Source organism: Oculina patagonica, chromosome 2, assembly GCF_052425735.1.
Source record: "Oculina patagonica isolate OP01 chromosome 2, crgOcupat, whole genome shotgun sequence".
Lineage (NCBI taxonomy): Eukaryota > Metazoa > Cnidaria > Anthozoa > Scleractinia > Oculinidae > Oculina > Oculina patagonica.
This window is the reverse complement of record NC_135759.1, coordinates 15,527,383-15,550,796: the sequence shown is the minus strand read 5'-3', so window position 1 is coordinate 15,550,796 and position 23,414 is coordinate 15,527,383. Positions and strand designations below refer to the sequence as shown.

General features: G+C 37.3%; 2 protein-coding genes and 1 long non-coding RNA gene across 4 annotated transcripts in view; 2 read left to right on the top strand and 1 right to left on the bottom strand.

Moving 5' to 3' along the window:
• Positions 1-1,830, top strand: part of LOC144643157 (uncharacterized) — a 5,776-nt gene extending 3,946 nt beyond the window's left edge. The window contains exon 2 of the mRNA XM_078502320.1: positions 10-1,830. Coding sequence (XP_078358446.1) covers positions 10-575 — 566 coding nt within the window. The 3' untranslated portion in view covers positions 576-1,830. The remainder of the gene's footprint in view (positions 1-9) is intronic.
• LOC144643238 (uncharacterized) overlaps positions 1-23,034 on the bottom strand; it is a 77,289-nt gene extending 54,255 nt beyond the window's left edge. For both annotated transcript variants that reach the window (XR_013568869.1, XR_013568868.1), the window contains exon 1: positions 22,788-23,034. This is a non-coding gene — a long non-coding RNA (uncharacterized LOC144643238). The remainder of the gene's footprint in view (positions 1-22,787) is intronic.
• On the top strand, positions 3,449-5,367 carry LOC144643158 (homeobox protein Nkx-2.5-like). The gene is made up of 2 exons (XM_078502321.1): positions 3,449-3,960; positions 4,110-5,367. The coding sequence occupies exons 1-2, from the start codon at positions 3,654-3,656 to the stop codon at positions 4,517-4,519; spliced, it is 717 nt and encodes a 238-aa protein (XP_078358447.1). The 5' UTR covers positions 3,449-3,653; the 3' UTR covers positions 4,520-5,367.
• Positions 23,035-23,414: the final 380 nt, after the last annotated feature.

The following is a 23,414-nucleotide window of genomic DNA, read 5'->3' as shown; positions in this document are numbered from 1 at the left end:
GCGTTGCAGTGTCAATGGAATCACAGTTAAACAACAAGTCAGAAAGCCAAGAGATTACTCAAGAGCTTCAACATACACAACACACTTCGCCGAACGCCAACGAGATGCATCATCAAGTCACAAATCCCAGCTTAGCCACAACCGAAGTGCCCAACAAACAGAAGCGTATACGACGGAAACCGCGAGTTCTGTTCTCCCAGGCACAAGTTTACGAGCTAGAAAGGCGGTTCAAGCAACAAAAGTACCTCTCAGCGCCCGAAAGAGATCATCTCGCAAGCATGCTTAAACTAACATCCAACCAGGTGAAGATCTGGTTCCAGAACAAACGCTACAAATGCAAGAAACAAGCGCTCGAAAACAAAGCACGGACAGCTGGAATGGAGTCGTGGTATGGCCTGCCTCCAGAGCCTCGTAGAGTAGCTGTGCCTGTTCTCGTGCGAGATGGCGAACCTTGCTTGGGAAGAGAACCTTACGGTTTAAATATGAACATGAATATGAACATGAACTTCGCCCCCCATTACATGAACATGTACCCTCCACCGCAGAACAACCATCTAGCAAACAGAACATGGTAACTGTAAGTCTAGTTTCGCGATAAGCGAAGAAACAAGCATTTGCTATGACACTGCAAAGCAGGACAAGAATGAACAACTCTTATCAATGACATTAAGCAGAGACGCGAGATATTTAAAATTTTCTGGTGAAAGTAGTGGAGAGATATGAGTTACATTAGCCAGAAAGTTATGTAGAAAGCTAGTAAAACAGTAATATTTAGAGGATATTTTAAAAAAGAATTGCCGGTTTCCTCTATCGTGTAAAATAAGGAAAAGTAAGAAATGTTAATAATTGTTGATACTAAAGAGTTTAAAACTGTACTAAACGCATACATCTCATCGCTCCTTGTACACATTTTTTAAATCACATTTATACAAGCCTGTTGTGCGAGGCGCTAGTTTACCACCTTGCACTGATAAATTTCACACGCAAATGGTATAATATTTCACCAAAGATATACTGTTTCCCACAGACGAAGTCAAAGCATAAATTTATAAATAGGAAAAAGTTAGACAAATCAAGATTTGTTGAGCGTCATAAGCTAAATACACGTGCGACACTGGGCAATTCAATATCGACTGAACGCGGATATAATACAGAATTGACATCATTCTCCAGTATTGAGCGTTGGTTTAAGCTAGAATTAATTCAAGCAAACCTAAATTACCACAGAAAAAGTATTGTGAACTAAAAGTATTTTACGAATAGCAGTTCTAACTTCGTGCTTTTTTTATCTAACATTTTACGCGAGAGCCAGCTTTGGAGTTGGGTTGTCATAACGTATGAGTGAAATTTAGCGATATCTTGATGATGAGTCCGAGATAAGCAACTGAGTAACAAGAAACTTGTCTGGGTGACTCGACTCGCGCGTTTATGAGTTTTTAAGTTTTTCCTCGCGATACAAAAATTATTAACGATAAAAGCAGACAGAAGCTGCTTTGAACAGAAATACCCGCGAGTATAAAGATAGCTTTTAAAATAATTACATTCACTACAAGTTAATTGGAGATTTATGGTACACACATTGTGAAAAGAAGCCAAGACCAAAAAGAGATGCAAAATATAAGGCTATTATCTTTTAGCCATTAAAATATATGTTCCGTGTCTCAAATATGGAGATGAATCAGTGTTTTCAAATCTGCCGGCTTCCTTATGTCAGCTGTTCAATAACACGGGTCATCCTTTCGTACTTTTTTAACGTAAATATTTTTATTTTTGGTTCATTTCAACACGTGTTCTTTTAAACGAATAAAATTACAAAGTTGAAAACTCTCAGCTGTGGTTGTACCGGTTCTTAGACTGTTTTAATTTTACATGGGTTTGAATGGATTATTTTTCTTCCCTGTCAAAGACTGCTTGTCGACCATGGTAAGAACCAAAGGAAGATCCTCAAAAGAAAGCCGAAATTACTCCCCGTAATCTTCCATTAGTAAAAAGACTCATTTTAAAAATACACCGACAGATAATTGAGTGAATTCTAAAGAACTGTAGTAAAAAGAAGTAACGGGCAATTTATTTATAACAAAAAATATAAATTTTGTGATTAATTTTCGCTTTTCTCTTGTTGAAATCAAGTTAATTTCGATGCCGAAATTGATCCCGTTTAAATATTACAAAGATGAAGCGAAAGTAATGTAACACTCGATGAATTGCCGGGGAGGTACTTGCGGCAAAATTGATTTTGAAATGAACACGGGCTTCAGAAATTGAAAGAATAAAATTGAAATTGAAACATAAGATAAAGTAAAACAAAACCAAGTGACTGAAGCGGCTTTTTATTTCCACAGAGAATTTCGTAAGTGTGAATAAGCAGGTCAAAAAGCGACATAAAAAGCAGCAAACACGACAAACACGATTTGAACTCCGCGGACCACAAAAATAATCGCATTAGTTAACAGAAGTTGATGGCTGTCATGAGCTTCACGTTAATGATGTCGATTTCAGATCCTTGAAAGCAATCCACACTCAAGTAAAAACCTTTTAAATGCCTTAATATTATCATTTCAATTGCCTGTGTTCTTTTCAAAGCACTTCCTTCTCTTTAAGTTTCCGTTGAGAGGTAAAACGAGATCGGAATAAAAAATCTGCTCCGGCTAGCCTTTGTATGGAAATGCCCTAAAGTGCAAGTAAACGTTGTCAACAAAGGATTCGCAGCAGATGGCGCGTTCTCTTTTGTTCGAACGTCAATCACTGCAATCATTAAGCGACATTACCTGACAATAGTAAAATAATAAACGAATTAACACGTATGCAGAATCGGCACAATGATTGGCATGAGGTGAGAAGTCATTATCGACTAAATAGCCCTCCACAAGCAGACTCACAAAAACAAAACTGTTAGTGCCACCCATCTAGCTCATTCCCCAAGCAAGCTGTCAGTCATGTGCTCTTTGCCTTTGATCAGTTTTCGTGTTTTTATAATATAATCCCTTTAAGAAAAAGAAACCACAAAGTGAGACTAATGTCATGCATTTGAAAGAAAATTGTCCGACTTATTTTGCATAACAACTCCCGAAGCCGCGATCGTTTTTCAAAAATTGCGCTGGGCAGTTGTACAAGTTTTTTATCAGCTCTGATGAAAACGTACACCTAGAGAGGTTAACCTCCATGAACTTCTACTCTGTTATCTGTATAAACAAGCACTGTTTTGAAACGCTCGCTGTAATTTGCACCCACTCCTGATGTCTCGATCACACATCTTGATGCTTCCTTCGCACGGAAGACCCCAATCCTTGCGTAATTGAGAGGCCGTGTGTTCTTAATTGCATTGTGTCAACGCTCTTTAACGGAACGTCAACAAACTACGTAAATGAAGCAAGTAGCCAATAAGAAGGCCTGATTAGCTTGATTTTCTCATCAACATCCACTAGCTGATACGCGGACATCGACCAATCGGCGATTAATGTTCAATTTTGATTTCTTATCGCTGAATAATGATATTGTAAAAATTCCTGTAGGTCTCCAAGAGCTGTTTTTAGGGTTCACATCTACGGGTGGTATCCTATTTCTGTTTCGGCCAGCAGCGTGAGGCCTTTTCGCTAACACTGCAATCATCTCTTCTCAACGTCGTTGCGTGCCCAGGTTCAGAGCATAACAACATGAACGAAGCCATCAGAACTCCAGTTACGCCGTTCTCGATAACCGATATTTTGAATCGTCACGACGTCCCACAGCAGAATAACAGCAGTCTTGCCACTTGGAGTCAGCACCCTGCCCACACTCATCCAGTTTCACCGACATATTTAGGTCTGCCTACATACTTCCAAGGCGCATTACCTATCCATCAACTTGGCTGTTACAAGACATACACCGCCTCCCAAATTCCCACGGCATTGCCACCACTTTGCGGAGAACGAAAACCTGAGGAGAACGCAGAGCGAGAAGAGGGAATAACGAAAGTTCACAGTAAGTTATACTCAATCACTGCTCTTGAGTTGAGAAATCGAGCCAACGACGGCTTCTAAGAGACCGGTTTAATTTGTTTAAATTAGACCACCCTTAATTAAGTAGAAGCATCTGAACTGATTTGAGGTTTTTTTGTTTCTTCATTATAGAAAACCAGGAAAGAGATGTCAACCACACCTCGACTTCGAGCCCACAACAACAGACCAAACCGCGAAAGAAGCGATCGAGAGCGGCCTTCTCTCACGCTCAAGTCTTCGAGTTAGAAAGACGGTTCAGCCATCAAAAATATTTATCGGGACCTGAGAGAGCAGAGCTCGCTGCTGCTTTAAAACTGACCGAGACACAGGTTAAAATATGGTTTCAGAACAGGAGATACAAAACGAAACGCCGCCAGCTAGCGTCAGAGATTTGCCCTCCGAGTGCGGCGAAGAAAGTCGCGGTGCGAGTTTTGGTTCGGGATGATCATAAACAGTATGAAGACATAGGATTATCAGCTCTTTCAATGGCGCCATTCGCAGCACAAAGCTTCGCTCCTCCTTGCGGTTTTTACTACAGATGAATCCTAGATTACTAAATCACGTTCCAAATACAACAACAAACAGACCCTTCACATCAAACGCGCGAACACGAAAGGACAGTGACATTCAAAGAGTAGCGTACAAACAATTTAATCGCAGCCGAACTCGCTTGTCCGCTAGCAACGGAGTTCAGCTTAAACTCCTGAGTATCGGGACATGGAAAAGGCCCGCTAGTGCAAAAGATTAGCAGAGGATAACGTTTAAAGTCCGAGCTACGGAAGTATATCACTTGTGTCCGGTGAATTACGTGGAGTGGCCTGCTCTCTTAAAGTTTACTCACATCATCGAAAACAGATTGAGCGAGTGTTAGACTCTTAATTACCTTTAATCCAAGATTAAGATTAACAAGTGTGTATGATAGTGTACAGATTGAGCTAGGGATCGAGAAACATTCCCTAAAGAAGAAACAATTATTAACCTTAAGTTAACACATCAATTATGAGTAGATATGGAAAGGAAATAGGTATTGCCATTTAATTCTATACTTAGATTAGTTACAAAAATCAACCGCAAACGGAACTACGCGACTTTGGTTTGTGCAAGCATAATTTTAGCGAACGATCATGTCAGTAGTGTTTTATTAAGCTTTTAAACTCGGAAATGGCGAAGGAAGGCACGTATCTAGGTTAGGGAACACATAAAGACAAGCATGACACGGATGGAAGCTAAATAAATACACATCCCTACACGAAAAGTCACGTCGATTATTCCTTTCACGAATTCCTTCGCTTTAAACCTTTCAAATGCTATGCTTTGACTAGCTAAATCAGAGAGTCAGTAATTTAAATAGAATCAACTTTATTCAGGCCAAATAAAAAGTGTAAAAAGGTCCGGGTGACATGTTTGTCCACATTTCCTTTGAATTAGTTCAGCTTTAATTGAAGGCTGAAGTCTCACATCCGAGGGGCGCTTTGTTAACCCTTGATTGTGCGCAAGAATCTAAACTGTCGAAATCATTGCATTTTTACGATTGAATCATTTACCGAGAGTGATAGAACGATAGATAAGTATCACTGCGACACCCGAAATGCAATTATGTTCGGCTGAATTTGATTACAGTGCATCGTTCATCAACTACAAAGATACTCATTAGTGCTCATTACAAGGGCTTTTATTCTGGGGCTTAATGTGATTGTAAAACACTTCTTTAATACTCATTTAGGTGCCCCTCCCACGACACGTATTTGAACGACAAGATGCTTCGTTCATGCCACGCTTAATGGATCTCGTTTAAAGTGTCAAAAGTACGGGATAGAATTCCATTCGCTTGCAAACTCTAGTATAAAGCTTAAGACAATTTGAAGAGCTGCTTCAGGGCAGTTTGATCGCCGACGGAAGTGTGAAACCAAAGACAAAGCCATCTGTTAAATCCATTACCAACATATGGGTCTAAATGCATCAGACTAGGCACTTGAATAAACTTTAATGGAAGTTAAATTTCCATTTATAACTAAAGCCAGTTTTAGTTTATTCAATGTTAGCATTTCTTTTCTCGGATGCCATGGTTTCCTGTTTGCCAAAGTCCCACTAAGAATGGCACATCGTTTGAAGGTGTTAATGGCCATTTATATTATCATCGCATCGCTTTGTGTGGAGTGTTCTATTTAGAGATGTGTGTTTAATATGAGAAAATCAATTCCCAGTAATAACAGGCTTTACTTTTGTAATCGCTTTTATCAGAATGGTGGCGACTGAAGAAGCTTAACTTGGATGTGCTATCACTTGAGTTTATTGTAAGCACACATCGTTTTAAACATGCGGGGGATTTGAAAGCATTCATTTCAATATCTGATGGATCCTCGATCAGGACGCACTGTCATAACAAACTAAATTCGTCTAAAACCACAAAAATAAAATGGCTTCTCCGGTTTCAGCAATCCAGAGATAATGTACTGTCAAGAAGTGAAAACACCAAAGAAAACATTTCGTGCAAACAAAAACATTTTAGCTTGAAAAAATATCTCGGGTTATCAGTGAAAGTACAAGGCGGTGGCACTCGCCGAGCGTTCTTCGTGTTACACGAATTACTTGATGGCGTCCACCTACTCAACTTATACTTCATCTCAATAACTACAGCATGCGACCCACTTAAGAAGATGAAAGAAACTTATAATTCAATTTGGTAGTGCACGTTTAATAAAACCATTTAGAGCAGAAAAAAATATGTTCGTGTCCGATCTCCGTGGTAATGTAAAGCTAACAGCCGGTTGCAATCCCTCGTCATTTAGTGCCATTAAAATATCGTACTACATTTTTTTTTCTTCTAAAACACAAAACAGTTTAAAAGCTTGGACATGATTACATTATGCTTTTATGCTTTTGTACTGTAACTCGCTTATTCTCCGGAAGATAGAGAGGCACGTGGTATTAAAAACGGAACATACTAATGCCATCATTGACAGTCTGCGGTAGAGAAGCTGTATAAAAAGAAAACGTGTTTTAAATTTTCACGCGATGATCAAAAGTCGAAAACGCGAAAAACGCCATTAAAATTTTGTAAGTTTGCTTGATTAGAAGGCAGAAATAAAACAAGAAGACAGCCTCTGCCAAACCCTGCAATTTGTGTACTCACTAAATGACTCATTCGAGCACAGAACAACCAAACAAAAACAAAAGCTCGCACTAAGTGCCAGCTAGACAAAGCCCCTTTTCTAAAATGGGACAACTGAACAGACAACAACCCAAAATGAGCATTTACTCGCTCAATGGAGGCCATTAACGACCACCACTAATTGTGTACAAAGGTGTGAGAATGGCGGGTTTTGTTTATTATACCTTCACTTGTTAGGAAGTACTGATTATTTTTGCTCAAAATAAATGAGCGGACATGCATCGCGCACGACCGATTTCTAGATCGGTCCCGTCGAGGTGTGCTTGTGAATGTACAATTCTTCCGTTAAAGGAAATCTCGAATTAAACCGCGATTACAGTATATATTATTTTTTTTTTCAACCTGCGAAAAGCTGTTGTAAAAATTTAAAAAGGGGATCCCAAAGCGAGTGAAAGAAATAAGAATACTCGTAATGAGCCTTGAGGGCACACAAGGCGCCTTTACGACGGTGGGCATTCATAGACCTAATGTACAAGCTCAAAATTATTCATAGTTTTATTTGAATTCAACACATTGTTCGTGACCGGGCTGATTCCTTTAACAAGAATATTCCTCTCGAAATTTCATCGATAGAGTACTACAGTTTCAAAGAAAATACTATCAAATGTCCAATTTTAAAGGACTTTGCGTTGCCAGGGTCAAAGAAAGCAAGAAACAAAAAGACTAACTGATAACCCAAACACCCTCCCACTGCTTGTACACAAAGTACTTTTATCACCGTTTCTCCTGCTGGTGGTCCATTGTTTATAAAAGTTTAAAGCAAGACCTTTCTTCCTGCGTGTTCGATTTCAGTTTAATAATAGCGCGCTGATACCTGAATTCCTCGCGCCTTAAAAAAATGTGACAAATTGGAATGACACAACTCTTCTATGTTCCCTACAGCTAGTAATTTCAACGCATCTTAGAAACGCTTCAGGCAGTTTTGATCATTCTCAACTCTGTACAATAAGAGCAATCGTATATAGAAGTACCTCACAATCATTGGTTTAGAAATTACCAAGGGCTGTTGAGCGGACGGCGAGAACCGAACATGGTCTAAGTTACACTATTATCTAAAGAGAGCTCTGCCATAAAAAGGAAAAATAGAACACAGTTGTGGCGCGTTATCAATAAGAGATCCCAGCCGGATACCTCGCAACAGACAGCTGTATCATCCTCCGATACGTGCCATAATTTATTATCAGTTTCGACTGTGAGCAAATAAACCCCGTATCACACAAAATATGGGGCCCGAAGGCAAAAATCTACCCCATGTTTTCTTTTTTTATTTCCTGGCTTGAAGCTTGTAAAATTATGTATCGAATTAAAGCCTGTCGAATGATAAAATCTTGCCTTTTGTTTCAATTTAACAGTGAAAAGGTTATATTTTCTTTCCGTTTACGATCAAATTAAATATAAAAAACCCTGGGTAATTCCGGTGAAAACAGAGAAAAAGAAATCAGTCATATAGCGTTGCGTTTTGCCAGCTGAGAAGATTACAATTATACTTAAACCAAAATGAAAATTACAAGTTATGTTATATATAAATATATATTTTAATGTATGTGATGTCCGATTTTTTTTCAAGTTCAACGATCGACACAGAAAATGTCACAAAAATTCTATTTAGGAATTGAAAATACTCCGCGATTCGTTTCGTTTCGTAGGCAATTATTGTTGTGCTCATTTCGTTTTAACTTCAATAAAATGAATACATTCAATCGATAGCATACAAACTTATAAAGAAAACACAAGACAATAAGGCCGTAGAAGGTTTTGCTGATAAATGTCTACAACAGATAAATTATGGGACGCGCTTTACTGAACTAAATTGCGTTTTAATTTATTTATTTTCCTTATCTTCGCGCGTTCAAAAGTTACAAATGGAGATATTACCAAATTATTCCCTAACTACTTTGCACACAAACAGAGGCCGTTTCTTTCAAAGGGAAATGTTGTCTTAATTGACCTAAAATCTAAAAGCACTGAATGTAAATCGAATCATTGTGAATTGTACTCTGCAATTTATAATAATGGACATATGCTTAGTTTGTATTTCTATGGCTATCAAACGATGATTTCGCCGCATTGCGCAAACATAACTGAGAGAAGAAAAATAATAATTTCACAAATTAATTCGTACAAATCAGTAGCGTTTCATAACAAAGCTTTGCATGTGCAAAATTATAATTTAACCGTCTTTAAACTAACCACGTTAGCTAAACTATACGTAATTTGATATTGGATGGGAAAGTTGAACCAAGACATTTCTTTTTATTCGTTAAAAGAGCTCTGTTCTTGGCAGTATTGCTTTGGCTACTGTCGTGCATACAACGGAAATAAAAAAAATAAAGATAACAGATAACTAAAATAATTCATCTTTTTTTTTCGTATTTCAGTTGACGAGTTCAGATAACTATTCAGTCGCAACATGGTTACTTGGTCAGTTTTGTTTTTGTTTAGTCTTTACAAGAAGAACTCGCATCCTGTGCACAGACTAAAGGTAAAGAAAACGGATACATACAAGACCCACATTAACCTCTGGACCGATAAACAGTGCAGAACACTCCGAGTAATCGTATCCTCTATATAAACATAGTGAAATTGTTTCCACAAGTAAAGAAAACATGGTAGCAGATATAAAAATAACTAAGCTCCAACATAGCACGTATCTTAGTAAAAAAGAAGGAAACTTTTGTGAGTTAATGAGAGTTCAAAATAATTTTGTGCATAGACATACGGTTCGTTTGAAACGCTTTTCCTTGTATTTAACAAGTGCAGCTGAAGATGACTAACCTTTACATCTCCAATGGTTCGCCATTACTCTCAGTATCTAACTAGCTTGCGAAAAGTTCTGTTTCATGCAACTTGCGCCTCGTGCTAGCGCAAGTGGTGGTGATTAATCACTGATATGTGAAACAACAAAAGTCCTCCATGGGTTAAAGGAAATTCCCCATCACAATCTCCCATGTGAGTCTGTTTATTATCACAAACACAAGCACTATACAGTGGAGTAAGCGAACGTAATCGAGTGAAGAGATCAGGCAGTTTTTGAAGCGCGCAACACGATAAAATACTTCGCACTTAGTGAATAAGATTATTTACAATCACTTTCGATTTCACGCAAAGAAGAGCCCCTTTTCGACTCTACAAACAAACCATACACTGCAGCGCACTTTAAAAGTGCTCAAAACGTAATTTAGGCGATCGCAGTTCGAATATAGATTCCGCTTTGAAGTGACAGATCCTCAATTTGACATCAAAGTTAATGGTTTTACACGCCGCCGTTTAGCCGAGCAATTTGCACTTGAACTGCGCTGCCTCCTTAAACACGAAAAAGCAACAACACATGTGAAGCGAATGTCTCACTGGTGATGACAGTCTTATCACCAACACGATAAGAGCTCCATTAAGATATCTGCCTAGAAACCTTTGACACAACAAACTGGACCATGCATGTGGGAATGTCGATGGAATTTTGCGCAACGCGTTAGGTGTAAAACTACAACTGCAGTAGGGCTTATTTAATAAATGTTTACAAACAAATAATCCTAGAAAAAATGTACCAGTTATAATAAGATGTGTTTGACGACCTCCTAGCAAGCAATAACGCTAAAGACAGCGCTTGCACTTTTACGATGAATATCAAAACATAGCGAGAGACTTGCACTAACATTTTCACTGAACTGAGCAAATGTTCTGCACAAGAGACAAAGTATTAATGTTCATTTTGCATACGGAGGTGTAAAATGCGCCGTAATTTCAAATGAACGCCAGTGAACACTATAACCTTCAACACTACTGACACTATGAAGTAACTTTACAGAACACATGCTAAATCGCTGCTCCAATGTACAAGTGCAAGCAGTGCCTTTAAACACTCTGTGCCCATGCCGTTGATATCGTTTTATGGCCTTAATCTTACTTTAACAGTCGTGGTATAGCTCATTAAGTGTAAAGATTGCCAGTGTAAGAAAGATAAAGTTAATCAAAATGATTTACATCTGCCAATTATAAAATCTGTCCCGTAGTTATCTTTTTAACATAATTTTACCAAGTTTTAACAAGTCACGGTAAAGATTATATAGCAAAAATGGAAATATACTTGTTATATGCCATACATAAAACACGCGTTTTGATCTGTTGTAGCTTATTCTTGTTTTATTATGTCTTGCGAGTTCGCAACATGTTTTTCAGTACATGGAATAAATTACTTGGTTCACAAAAGCGACGAAATCGATATTGAGCCCGTGCTGGGTACAATATGTTACACTGTACACACTGTTGGTGCTTCAGCTCTTGATAAGCCACCTTTTGGTTACTTGTGTTAACCAAAGTTTCCTCAAAAACTAAAGGAGCACACTTGGAAAGTTAGAACAAAATAAAATACGTTTGTCGATTTAAGTTTCCCATTGAAATCCACTAGACGGTTTTCTAGTGATCAATCTGCAAAGCTTTTTAATTACTAAGGCATCGTACTCGACTCATTACCGCTAAACAATCAATGGTTTTTGAAATGCCCAACGTTGTAATTTACTTTAATTTTCTAGTACTGTTTCTGCTACCATTGCACCATGAAAAAAAATTGACCTTGTTACATAGATTTTATAATAAACCTAAAAAACCAGACAGTTACTTTCGATGAGTGTCCAGGTAAAAAGCGATCGAGGGAAATTATTTATATTGGGCGCAGAAGTTCTAACACAAGAACAACTGGTGATATTTGCTTTGCTACTCAGCTAGCTGGATTGCTAAATAACGCCTCTTCACAATCAATGCTCGCTTCCAAAACCTTCGATCTGAGCTTCAACAGATTCCAAATCAAGTACCAGTTAATAAAAAAAAAGGTCTGTTTACGTTGCGTCTACGATTTCTTTCTTTTCTATAAGTAGCTCATTTACTTGATGGAGTAATTTTAATCGGGAATGGACGATTTTGATTTAATTATTTTTGATACGACAAAAAAGCTTCTTCGGAACCTCCATACAAGTTTGTCGACTTTGAACAGCTTCTTTCTGCATAAAAGACACGGAGTTAGCTTGACCACATACTGGACAAGTTTTTTAGGGAATGTATTCTCTTGATTAAGCTTTCGGATCCATCATATACTGCGCTTCCTTGGCAGACAAAGTTGCCATGTCAATGACAGATTTAAAATTTTATATTCATATTCAACTTTGCTGAGTAGAAACAAATGTTATCGCTATTTTTCTCATCTTCACCTAGATACAATTTTGTTAGTCTTACAGAATTCGTGGGCAAAAATACCACGAAATATATACTGTACGGTCCTCATATAGTGTCATGTTATAAACCAAACTGGGCTATGAATTGCACAGAATTCATTCTCTTTTAAAAAAAAAACAGTTTTAATATGGTACCTGTTAATAAACAGTCAGTTGCTTCAAGAAAATGTCAGATTCAAGTCATTTTAAATTAACAGAATGATAACTCAGTGAAAGCAGGAACATAAGAAACTCGGAAGACATTTGCTGGGCAAATCTATTTATTTTTTACTGCCAGTAGGAATATGGTTAACACTAATAATCTGATTTCACTACTTGACTGTGGAAAATATATATCAAACAGTACACACTTCTGACGTATTCACTTACTTGAAAAAATATAAAATTATGCAAGATTTCAAGCGAAATACTGAGTCTGCAACAAAAATTTGCCATAACGGGCCACCAATTGTCAAAAAGTATAATACGGTATTTGTAGGAGAGTGTTTTTCGTCAGACGTGAACGATTAATCTCTGCATCGCAACTTTCGAACGAATTTTTTATTGTCACAATGAAGTAACATTCGCGTTATTATAATGAAGTAACATTATTCGTGCGTTAAACTAATTCTTGCTAAATTTCAGGGCATAAAAATGTGAAAACCAAATTAAAAATCTAAATCTATTAAACTAACGTTAAAAATGCTTTTACTGGGAATTCAAGGGGTTTCTTGAAGTGAAGTTACGGAATAAATATATTTCGCCAAAAAAAAGTTTTTTATTCTCTTTTCATTCAGGTTGATCACGGAAACAAGAAGTGCCTACTCAATGTCGCAATTGAGGGCTGAGAATTCTCAACTCGAAGAGTGAGAGGAATACTCTTAAAGCCATTCCATTAACACTCGAGATACGATTTAGTTTAAAGCTTAGGACACAAACCCTGGAGAACACAAACTCGGTGAAGGACTACAAACGCGGCAAATAGTCGGCTCGAGTGTCACTAAATAATGGGCGAATATTCACAACAACGGACGGCATGAATCTATCTGTAAACAGAAATGCGATTACAAAAATCGTTCTAAGATTAAAGTTAAAATATCTCAATTTCTAACAGAAACTTTACACCCTGAAGTACAATGTAATTGCTACGGGCAAGCGGAGGAAATTCAAGGACTTAAAGATTTTGATTTTCCAGCTTAACAAACTTGTGAAGGGCAAATGAAGCAAGGTTTACCGTTTTTGAGAAGGCATTTCATAACATTTCAGATAATTACTCCGTAGCGCTCAAACTCAGTTCTATAAATCTTTCAAAATAACTTCGTAATAGCAAATTAATGCAATCGAATGGTGAAACGAGGACATATTGATCAGTTAAAAGCGACACTTGGAAAAACGTGATCAACATGAAGGTGTCCTGAAAACATTTCATTTTAATCAGGAACTGCGGTTCAAATTAAGCCCATATCTCTGAATGCTTATCTTTTTAAACTCAAAAATTCATTTCCAATGAAATGAAATGATCAACCAAGAAAAAAGCAGGGAAAAAGGCGAAGGAAAGGCATTTCACCTACTGCAACCATTTTTAAATTTGCTGTTCGTTGCTGGTTTATTTTGAAATAACACGCATTGCCGATCACCAAGAAGACTGTATCACTGATTTTTAAACCTAAATGGTTTCAAAACCTACGAAAGCCAACAATTGTAGATTGAAAAAAAAAAAATACATATAATTCTACATGTTTTGTTTCAAGTAAATACATTTTCAACGCGATGGTCGATAAACACACGAATTTTTACAGGGATGGATGGTTTCGACCAGGTGTGCGATTATAAACTGTTCTCAGTTGTAATAACAGCGATTTAAATTCGACACTGTGGATTATTTTATTAATCATGAAGTAATTTTCTCTCTGTGAAAAAGGCACATTTTTCAGTTTCGTATTACGGTGCAATTAGTACAAGATAAACAACACTTCGTGCCACCCTGTATATACAACATGACAGATACACCTCTTTTTCACTCAGTGTTAAGGAATAGATAAAAATCGACTTAATCCATGACAAGGCAGATACTGGCACTTATATAAACAGAATTTCACTGATATTAATGCACAACCCATCGATACAAATAATAAACCGATTTTTTTTTTCTGAAAATTCACATGTTATATCGCCATTAATTTGTAGCTTGAAGTACTAAATACTGATGCCATAGCAAGTTAAAAAAAAATCTTCCAAACTTATTAACTTACAAACGAAAAAGACTCCAGCCCGAAAATAATGTAATGTAATAAGCAAAAAAACTAGCAAAAGATGGACTAACCACTGTTCTTTTAAAATGTTTTATTTTAGTTTAAATTGGAATTACATGTATTTGAACGTTGAGCTGATTTATCGACATTACAAAAATTAACTATCAGAAATCTCCTCTTTTTACTATTTTTACCAAAACATATTCTTAGGAGTAAAATTAAAATGGGCCAATTTTCATTAATAAAAGTGCGAAAATTTGGTATGAGCAATAAATTAAATATTCTAAATCACAGTTTGCACGGAAACTTTGTTAGTTTTCACCGGCAAGGATAAAAGTTACAACAATGACGAACAAACAATGGAAAATTATAATAGAAAACCTACGTCCTGTCCACTGTCAAATCTTCACCTTTTGCATCCTATTTCAAGGTTGTTTAAAACGCTGTCTTTCGTCGTTTAAAGCTTGGAGATAAACGATGCTACTGTTAACAAATGTAACTTACTGTATTCATCCTTACATTCTGAAATGGTACGCTCGAAACACTCAACCTGGAAAGCAGCTTTCGTTTTCTTGTGACAGTTAAAGCTTTTAACGAAAATTTCTTTCTAAAATCGTATACATTAAAACAATAAACGCGTACTTCTCTTTCCGCCGCTACAGTGTTTACCATTTCCAGATAACACCGCCGAGTGGCAGCTATCGATTCAGAGCAATTACCACTACTACTTTCCACATCGGCGCTAATTGGGGGATCCATCTAAAGAATAGCATATAGGAAGCCGCTTGTGGCAAAGTAAATAAAGAAGGTAGATTTTCTTTTGTTGCTATTTATCGTTAGGTCAATAATCAATGGGGGAAACAAAGAATAGCCCTAAAACCTGCTGTTATTCAGTTGGAGGAGGAAAGGTTTTTCACAAGATAGAGCGGCTGGGCGGTGTTTTCGGATAATAATTTTGGGTTGTCAAGAAACGCGAGGAATTAAATTTAAAGAGATATTCCTTCATGTTTGCTTATCGGCCGAAAGCTTAACACTTCGGCCACTTGTTAAATACAAGATTATGGTGTTACACTCAAGGTTTACTTCGCTAGAAGACGATGTGGTTTCGCAAACAGAAACCGGTTCTTTTGGTTATATCTGTTTATCTACGACAAGAGTATATTTATTAATCACATTATATAATATCAAAATAGCAAAAAAAAATCGATAAAAATTATAATTGGCAGACTGCAATAAAATAAGAAAATATCAATCAAAGATAAAATCAAATTTGCTACAAAAAATAAAATTACAACCAGTAATTACAAAAACAAATTGTAGAACACCTTCAATTTACAAAGGACTGGCTTCATTTGAATTGTGAATTTGTGACAGTACACGGCCACCACAAAACGAAATAAATTAAAATGTTCGCATAAGCATAATCACAGGCCCATGGATTATCATGGATTAGCACCGAAGTAAAAGCGATCAACCACTTTTTCAAAAAAAAAATTCGCATGAAGATCAATCGACTTACAAGCTGAATGTCTGTGCCAACAAGCAATTAGCAAATAAGCCTAATTGTTAATACATGATAATACTGTGAAAAGTCCAACTGGCAGAAGTTTACGGTAATTTAAAAAAAACGTACTAGATTTTAAATAAAAATAGAGCGATTTTATACAAAAACTTTACCTATTTCACTTAACATCCCAAATTTGAAATACCCTTTTTTAAGGTGACGCGTCTTTTCCTGAAATTCCAGATGGCGCTTTCGTTGTTTTAACAATCAATCATATCCACTTTTTCAAGCAAGTGTTACTCAAGAACTTTTCGACGACCACAACAACTGCACAGTGACTAAGAGGCTTTTTGTCGTAAAAAAAGATTTTTATGTCATGATAACTGGCGCGACTTTCTATTCTGTAGTATATAAAAACTATGTACGGTAGTTCTACAGGCTTTCTTCTATTTTTCTACAGTGCAAATTACAAGGAACAGTTGTTACAGAATCAGCAACACTTCTTTTTCATACACCCTGGCGCTATCAACAAAATGCTCTTTCTAATATGCCTTATTACAAAACCCTTGACGTATTTTTTCGGGAACTGAAAAAAAACTCGAAACAAGTGAGGCTTACCTTTGCCTCTCCATTTTCCTTTAGATTTCTTTTTTTTTTTTCTATAACAGCGCAAATTGCAAGAAATAGGTTTAATTACCGTTTAACTACCATCAAGAGAAAAGCACCGATATCATAGTAACAAATATCACGAGCAAATTGAATGTTATCAACTTTAATATTTTTTCGCTGATACTGACCGACTGATTATTACAGTTAGAAAATCACCTTATAATAAAGCGCGCGCTAAAACCCGTAATTTAATTTGACATTTTAATAGACTACTCGCCCTCGTTTTTCCATGAGCAAAAAGTCAACGAGGCGCAGCCGAGTTGACTATCGCTCAAAGAAAGCGAGGGCGAGTAGGCTAATTGTTTTAGTAGAAACTCTAAAGGATCGCTGTCCAAAACCTACAATTTTATTTACTTATAACATATGTATTATTACAGTGATTCAACCGTGTATGGAACAGATACTGATATCGAATGAAGAAATTACTACTCTTTTTATCAAATCTGATGGCAGGCACAAGAATTTTGCCAACGTTCAGCTTTAATACTGATCGTACACACTACTATTAATTTTTCTATTTTAATAAATAAGTGGAGAATTATTTTACAGAGTGCCCTAGGGTGGGTGTGCTTCACAAAAGGCATGTATAAGGCGTGTACTACACGAAGTTGCGTGGATACACGCAGACTATCGCAGTTTCACACGCGGGCCCCTAAATCAGTAAAAATCAACTCTGGAGCTGTATACATGTACGATAAGGCAATCGCAAATGACAAAAAAATGCAAAGTATACCAGCGCTTATACCAGCAATGATTTCAGCAAGAAAGCAAGAGGGAACTAAGTATCCCATGTTGGACAATAAAAGCTTGCCCCCTTCGCGACACACCCATTTTAAGTGAACTAGAATGTAGAAGGCCGTGTGCATATATCACTTACTCACACACACAGCATGGATGGTGGCATACCGTAAAATTCCGGTTATAAGCCCTGGGCTTACACAACTTCATAAGGGGTTTTGGGTGGGCTTATAAGCGGAGGGGCTTTTATCCGGGAGGGCTTATAAGCAGAATAAAAAAAACGTTTCGGAACGAGCCACGGGAGTGTTGATCGAAATACGTTTCTAAGTTAAAAACGCCCAATAAAGCAACATTTAGCCCTGCTCAATACTGTCATTCGGCAGAGGGGAGGGGGGGGGGGGTTATATTCGGGAGGGCTTATAACCGGATGTATTTTTTTTGGTTTCCAAATAGATGGGCCTATAACCGGGGGGCTAATAAGCGGGGGGGGGGGGGGGCTAAAAACCGGAATTTTACCGTATGCATAGTGATTGCCCTGAATCAAAAATTAAGAAAATAACCCAAGGACGTTAAAGAAAACTCATTTAGCCATGTTGCGATTTGAAAAACCATTTTTAAGAGGATCCTTGATTGAGCCATAGTCGTTCATGCAAGTTGGAGAACGACAAATAGAACAAAAGACCTTTATTGGAAGGCGGGTAACTCACGCTTTTCAAAGGTAGAAAGAACATTTTTGTAACCAACGAAACTAGGAGCATGCCGAGGGGGGTACTTGGGATTTCAAGTGACGGGGATGATAGAAGGATTTTTTTGGGCTCCTAATTTTCGATTCCAGGATTTTTTTGGGATAGGAAAATTTGACACGTATTTCTTTGATTTAATTAGGGATGTTTTGGGTATTTACAAATGTAAAACAATCTGAAGATTTGTAGTAGTGCCTTGGCTGCATAGTTCTGCAAATAAAGTACAAACAAACGTGTTTTGCTGTTGGTTTTTGAGGGGTCAGTTTTTGATCTTGGGATTTTTTTGGGTTATGTTGGAAGCCCTAGGGACTTTTTTGAGTCTTGATTTTTGCCCTCATTCGATCATCCCTGTCACTTGAAATCCAGAGTACCCCCCTGGGGGAGCATGTGCGTTTAACTAATTTCATAATTTCAGTAAGTATCAAAAGAAAAGGTGAACCACTTAAAATAAATGGACTTTTCCAGAAAAAAAGGTACTACATGTAACTTACAAGTCTACCACTGTATGTGATGCACACAGCACCAAACCTCAAATTGCAATTACTTCACGATTGTGACATCGTGAAGATTTGAACAACTTCCATCCAAAAATCCCCCCCCCCCTCCCCTCCAAAAAATGTACCTTATTGTTACTTATATTTGTGGGAACTTAATTTCGCGAAAATAGAACAGGCATATTTCACGGGATTTAATTTTCGTGATTTGACCAAAAATACGTAATTAACCCCCCCATTTTTTTTTTTTTTCCGGAACCTCATTTCCCCCCCCCCAAACTAACTGAGGTTTATAAAAAAATACAATAAAAAAATGTTTAAAATAAATTTTTGCGGGTCTTTATTTTTTCGCTATTTTTTGAAAATTGCGAAAATTAAGTCCCGCGAAAATAAGTAACAGTAAGGTACACTGTAAGGTATTATGTAAAAAGAACTGCCCACTATTCCAATAAGTGCAATATGCAACCCCTCCAGTCATCAAGCATACAGTAAAGATCCATGTATAAGCCGCACCTTTTTACTCAAAATTTTAGTCAAAAACCGGGGGTGCGGCTTATCTCGGAAACATCTCTGGTTGAAGTTCTCAAAGGCCTAATTAACTAAGCATTCATCAATTCATGCGAATCGTACGAAATAAAAAATCGATGTTTTAAAGTGATAATTTTAAAAAATAGCATCAAGAGAGCTCCAGTCAAGATATGTGAACACAAACTAGTAAAAGGGAGGTAGACAAGTGAAATTTTGCTTTCATGGACTGACGTAATATATTAAAATTGCAACAACCGCCGTGTCAGTGTTTTGAAACCGTGCTTGTTTGCCTGTTTGTTTACTAATAGAACTTCACTTGAACTTCAAACTTTATTGTCTGTATTTTTTTTTTCGATTTGAGCTTCCACATCGGGGGTGCGGCTTATCTAGGGGTGCGGCTTATACACGGAACTTTACGGTACAACCAAGTTAAATGTTCAGCTTTGAGTTGAGAATGGTAAATTTGTTTTTCTACTTTTCCTACCTAGCGAAATCCATAGTAGTGAATTTAACCAGGTTCATGCTTTATATTGTTTGGGCACTTGCAATAAAAAAGCGACCCTCACCCATCACAAACAGAATGGTCAATAATGAAGCACCCTCACTTGAGTTAACAAAATTTAATAAGTACAACTGAAGAGCTAATGGAATCTTTACATAATTAATTTTATAATAACAATGATTAGTATAAAGCAACAAGGATGAACAAATCACATAATTTGAAACTTTTTCAGTGTGCAGGTTAGCATACATCACTACACTGCAACCTCATACATTGCCAGCTAATTCCTATAAAATTATGTATTTGCAAAGTCAGCGTTTTCACTGAAATGAATGCTGCTATTGTTTCCCTGCCATTCATTAGCCAGTTTTCTAAATTAAGAGGGGCAGGGGTGGGGTGCACACACGATAACATTTCCAAACAAATTCCCTGTCATTTGTACATTCCACCTAAACGGGTACGTGCATGTAAAATTACTTTTATCGTAAAAAGTTATTTTGTTGAAAGGGTGGGGATGTGTACGTATATTTTCATTCCATGACAGGAGAGGATAGTTTGTGGGATCAGCCCATTGTCTATCTGGCAACGGTGCACAGCAACAGATAACAACCGCAATTGCTTTATTGCAACTACCAGTACCTGTCAGTGGGTGGGGAGGTGCTAATATTTCACATAGTACATTGTCATATGAAAATTATGTCTCTTATGATTTAAAAAAAAGCGCGAAATGTCAACTAATTTTAAAGGGCTGTCAAAAAAAAAAAAGAATCGAGGAAGGGCTCTGAGTTATGGTTAATAACTGAAGACTGTACTTTTATTTTTGGTGATCCTTAATCTAGATCTTTTGTTGGAAGGGGGTCCAGGGTCAAGTCACCCAGTTCTGCCAGTGGGCAGCTGGTCCCAGATACACATACCGTTTAAATTATTCTAATGGAGAAATAATTCTATGGGCAAATTTCTTTGATTTCCTTAATTGTCATTTGGCCACAGACTGCTCAAGTTTGGTCGCCAGTAAAAAATTTAAGTAGCTAAATTAAGCTGACGATCCTTCTTCTCAATTTTAGTCGCCAGGCTGGCGACTTCGGTTCTAATGAGGCCACCAGCTTCAAAACTTTAGTCGCCATGGTAACTATAATGGTCTTATTAATTATCTTGGAGGGTTGCCCAATCTCAGAAGCAAAAAATCCTTGCAATAATAAGCCCCTTATACCCTGACACCCCAATGTAAGCCTGTAGGCACAACAGCATGCTCAGATACATGTGATGATTTACAAATACAAAACAGTGGGAGAACCACTCAGATTTGCAGAATTACAGTAGAACACTACTGAGAGTTTAGTAATTACAAAATTAATACATGTTTAAAGTCATGCCTATTAATTTTACTATTTGATAACAGGAATAACTTGAACATCACAAAAATTGGACCTTGGGTCATGAGTTCAACTCTAGTTAAGCTTTAGCAGGGTTGGAAACTAAAATTTCGGAGCACTCGCCAAATGGGCGAGTGACCTTCAATTGCACTCCCCAGATCAGTTATCCTCGTCCAGTCTCCTCCATTTGAATCCCCCTCCCCCACAAGTAATAAAATACTACTTAAAATTTTAAATACTGATCGGCCCCGTGGTGTCTCGCCAACTCATCTATTTCTTAAATAAAAATTCAAAAAAATCCTTACTCTACAATAAAAAATAGCACACTATTAAGTGAAACACAGTTAAGAAAATTCCAAAATTCCATATTGTTGAAAAAAAAGGGAAAATCATAAAAATTGCCATCTTTTAAAGCCTTACAATTTTTTCAGACATTTTTCGTAAATACTTTGCTTACTTCCCCTTGCATCAAAAACACAATTACAGGTGAGAGTGGTTTCAACATACAATGTATTCTTTGCAGAAAGCCTTCAGAAGACACAGAGTTGTGCTATACCGTTAGGCATAACATGACAGGAGAAAAAGAGAAAGTCCCAGGGACATGTGGCAGAGAATAGTAGAAAATGAGAAGAATAATTTCAGTTGGATCAAGAATTGAGTGAGGTAGCCACAATAGCCAGGAACAGGCCACACTGCAGAGCTGTGTCTCTAGCAGAGCCCGGGTGCCACAGGCGACTAACTTTTTTCTTTGGGCGACTGTACAACTTTGCTATCATAACAGTTTTTAAGAGCTGGGCACCTAAGATTTCTTACAGAAGAGCCTTATGATTATAACGATTATTATAATTATTATTCTAAGAGCACAGCTTTGGACTGAAAGACCTTTGTATGCACGCTATGCAATGCTGTGATGCAAAAAGAATTAACGATGATGCTTACTATCTCCCCAACCAAATTCAAAATTATACCTAAAACAACATTATAATTTAGGCAAATGCTATACTCCACTATCACCACATACTGTATTTCAAGTGTTAAAAGGGTATATGCTCTAATTTTCATGCTTTAATTATTGTTAATAGTTATTAATTATTAAAATCCATTATTGTTCAAATGCAGCATATAATTTACATGTGTAAACGGATCTGATTGATCAAAAGGGTCCTAAACATAATCCTTCCCCAAAACATCCAAATCACTCCAAAATGACCACAACAAATCCGAAACTCGCCAAATGTACACCCCAGAAATTTAATCACACCTCCCCAAAGCTTGTGCAAACAAACAGGAACCAATGCAAGTAAAATGTACCGGTCAATTAAACACAAAAACACCAAAAGGTTTGTTAAATTATTAAAATAGCTAACAGTAAAAGAAACAAGAAAGTAAAAGCAAGCTGTGCAGAAATAAAGTCGGTAATGTATAGCAAGCAATAACACAGTAAACATCTCCGCGTCACATTTCGTTACATGTCGTTTGAAACCAAAATCCAACATAAGCTCGCTTTGGAGGTGTTTGAAGCGGGTTTCCTTTATAATAACTACATAACACAAGCAATTTTCTAGTCAAGAGTAAAAATCTAATATAGCGTTTGTAGTTTCAATAGGCAAGAATCAAATATTCGCACTTACCTCGACCTTGCCGCAGTTGCCGGCACGTCGACTTTTACACAGTCACACATCGGAATTCTCCACACAACATTTGCATTGTCACGTTTTCGCCATAACAAACTCGAAAGAATGTCCATTCTTCCATTCACACAAGTATAAAGAACCGCAATTCAAACTTGTAAGGCGTAAAAAGGGCCGAGGAATGCGTTTAAACCTTCCATAACACAAGAAACCGTGCACTTCCCATCTCGTTACGGGTCAAGTGAAGTGTGACACAACAGCGCTCGACTTGTCCTTTGTTACGTTTCCGCCTCGCCATTTGATTGGTCAAAAACTTGAGCGCGGGAAGTTTGCGCGCGCTAAGCCAAGTGACGCGGACAGCCCGACAAGGAGCAAATGCCGCCGACAGGAAGTGGTTAGATTTCACACGTAAAACATTCACATTGACGAAATAAACCGTTCAATGTTAGAGATCTTGAAGTTTGAAAGTTTGTATGAAAGGAAAATATAAAATATAGCACGATGTGCGTTATGAACTACGTAAGTACGAAGACCTGAGAAAATTCATCAGAACCGAGCATTTTGCATCTCTGATGAAAACGCACGCGAATCCATTGTGCCTAATATATTTTAATGCGGAATAAGGGT

Bases quoted from the DNA above. Each gene is read 5' to 3' on its own strand.
- LOC144643158 (XM_078502321.1), top strand. From the start codon at position 3,654: ATGAACGAAGCCATCAGAACTCCAGTTACGCCGTTCTCGATAACCGAT. The intron at 3,961-4,109 runs GTAAGTTATACT...TCTTCATTATAG, and splicing joins GGGAATAACGAAAGTTCACA to AAAACCAGGAAAGAGATGTC.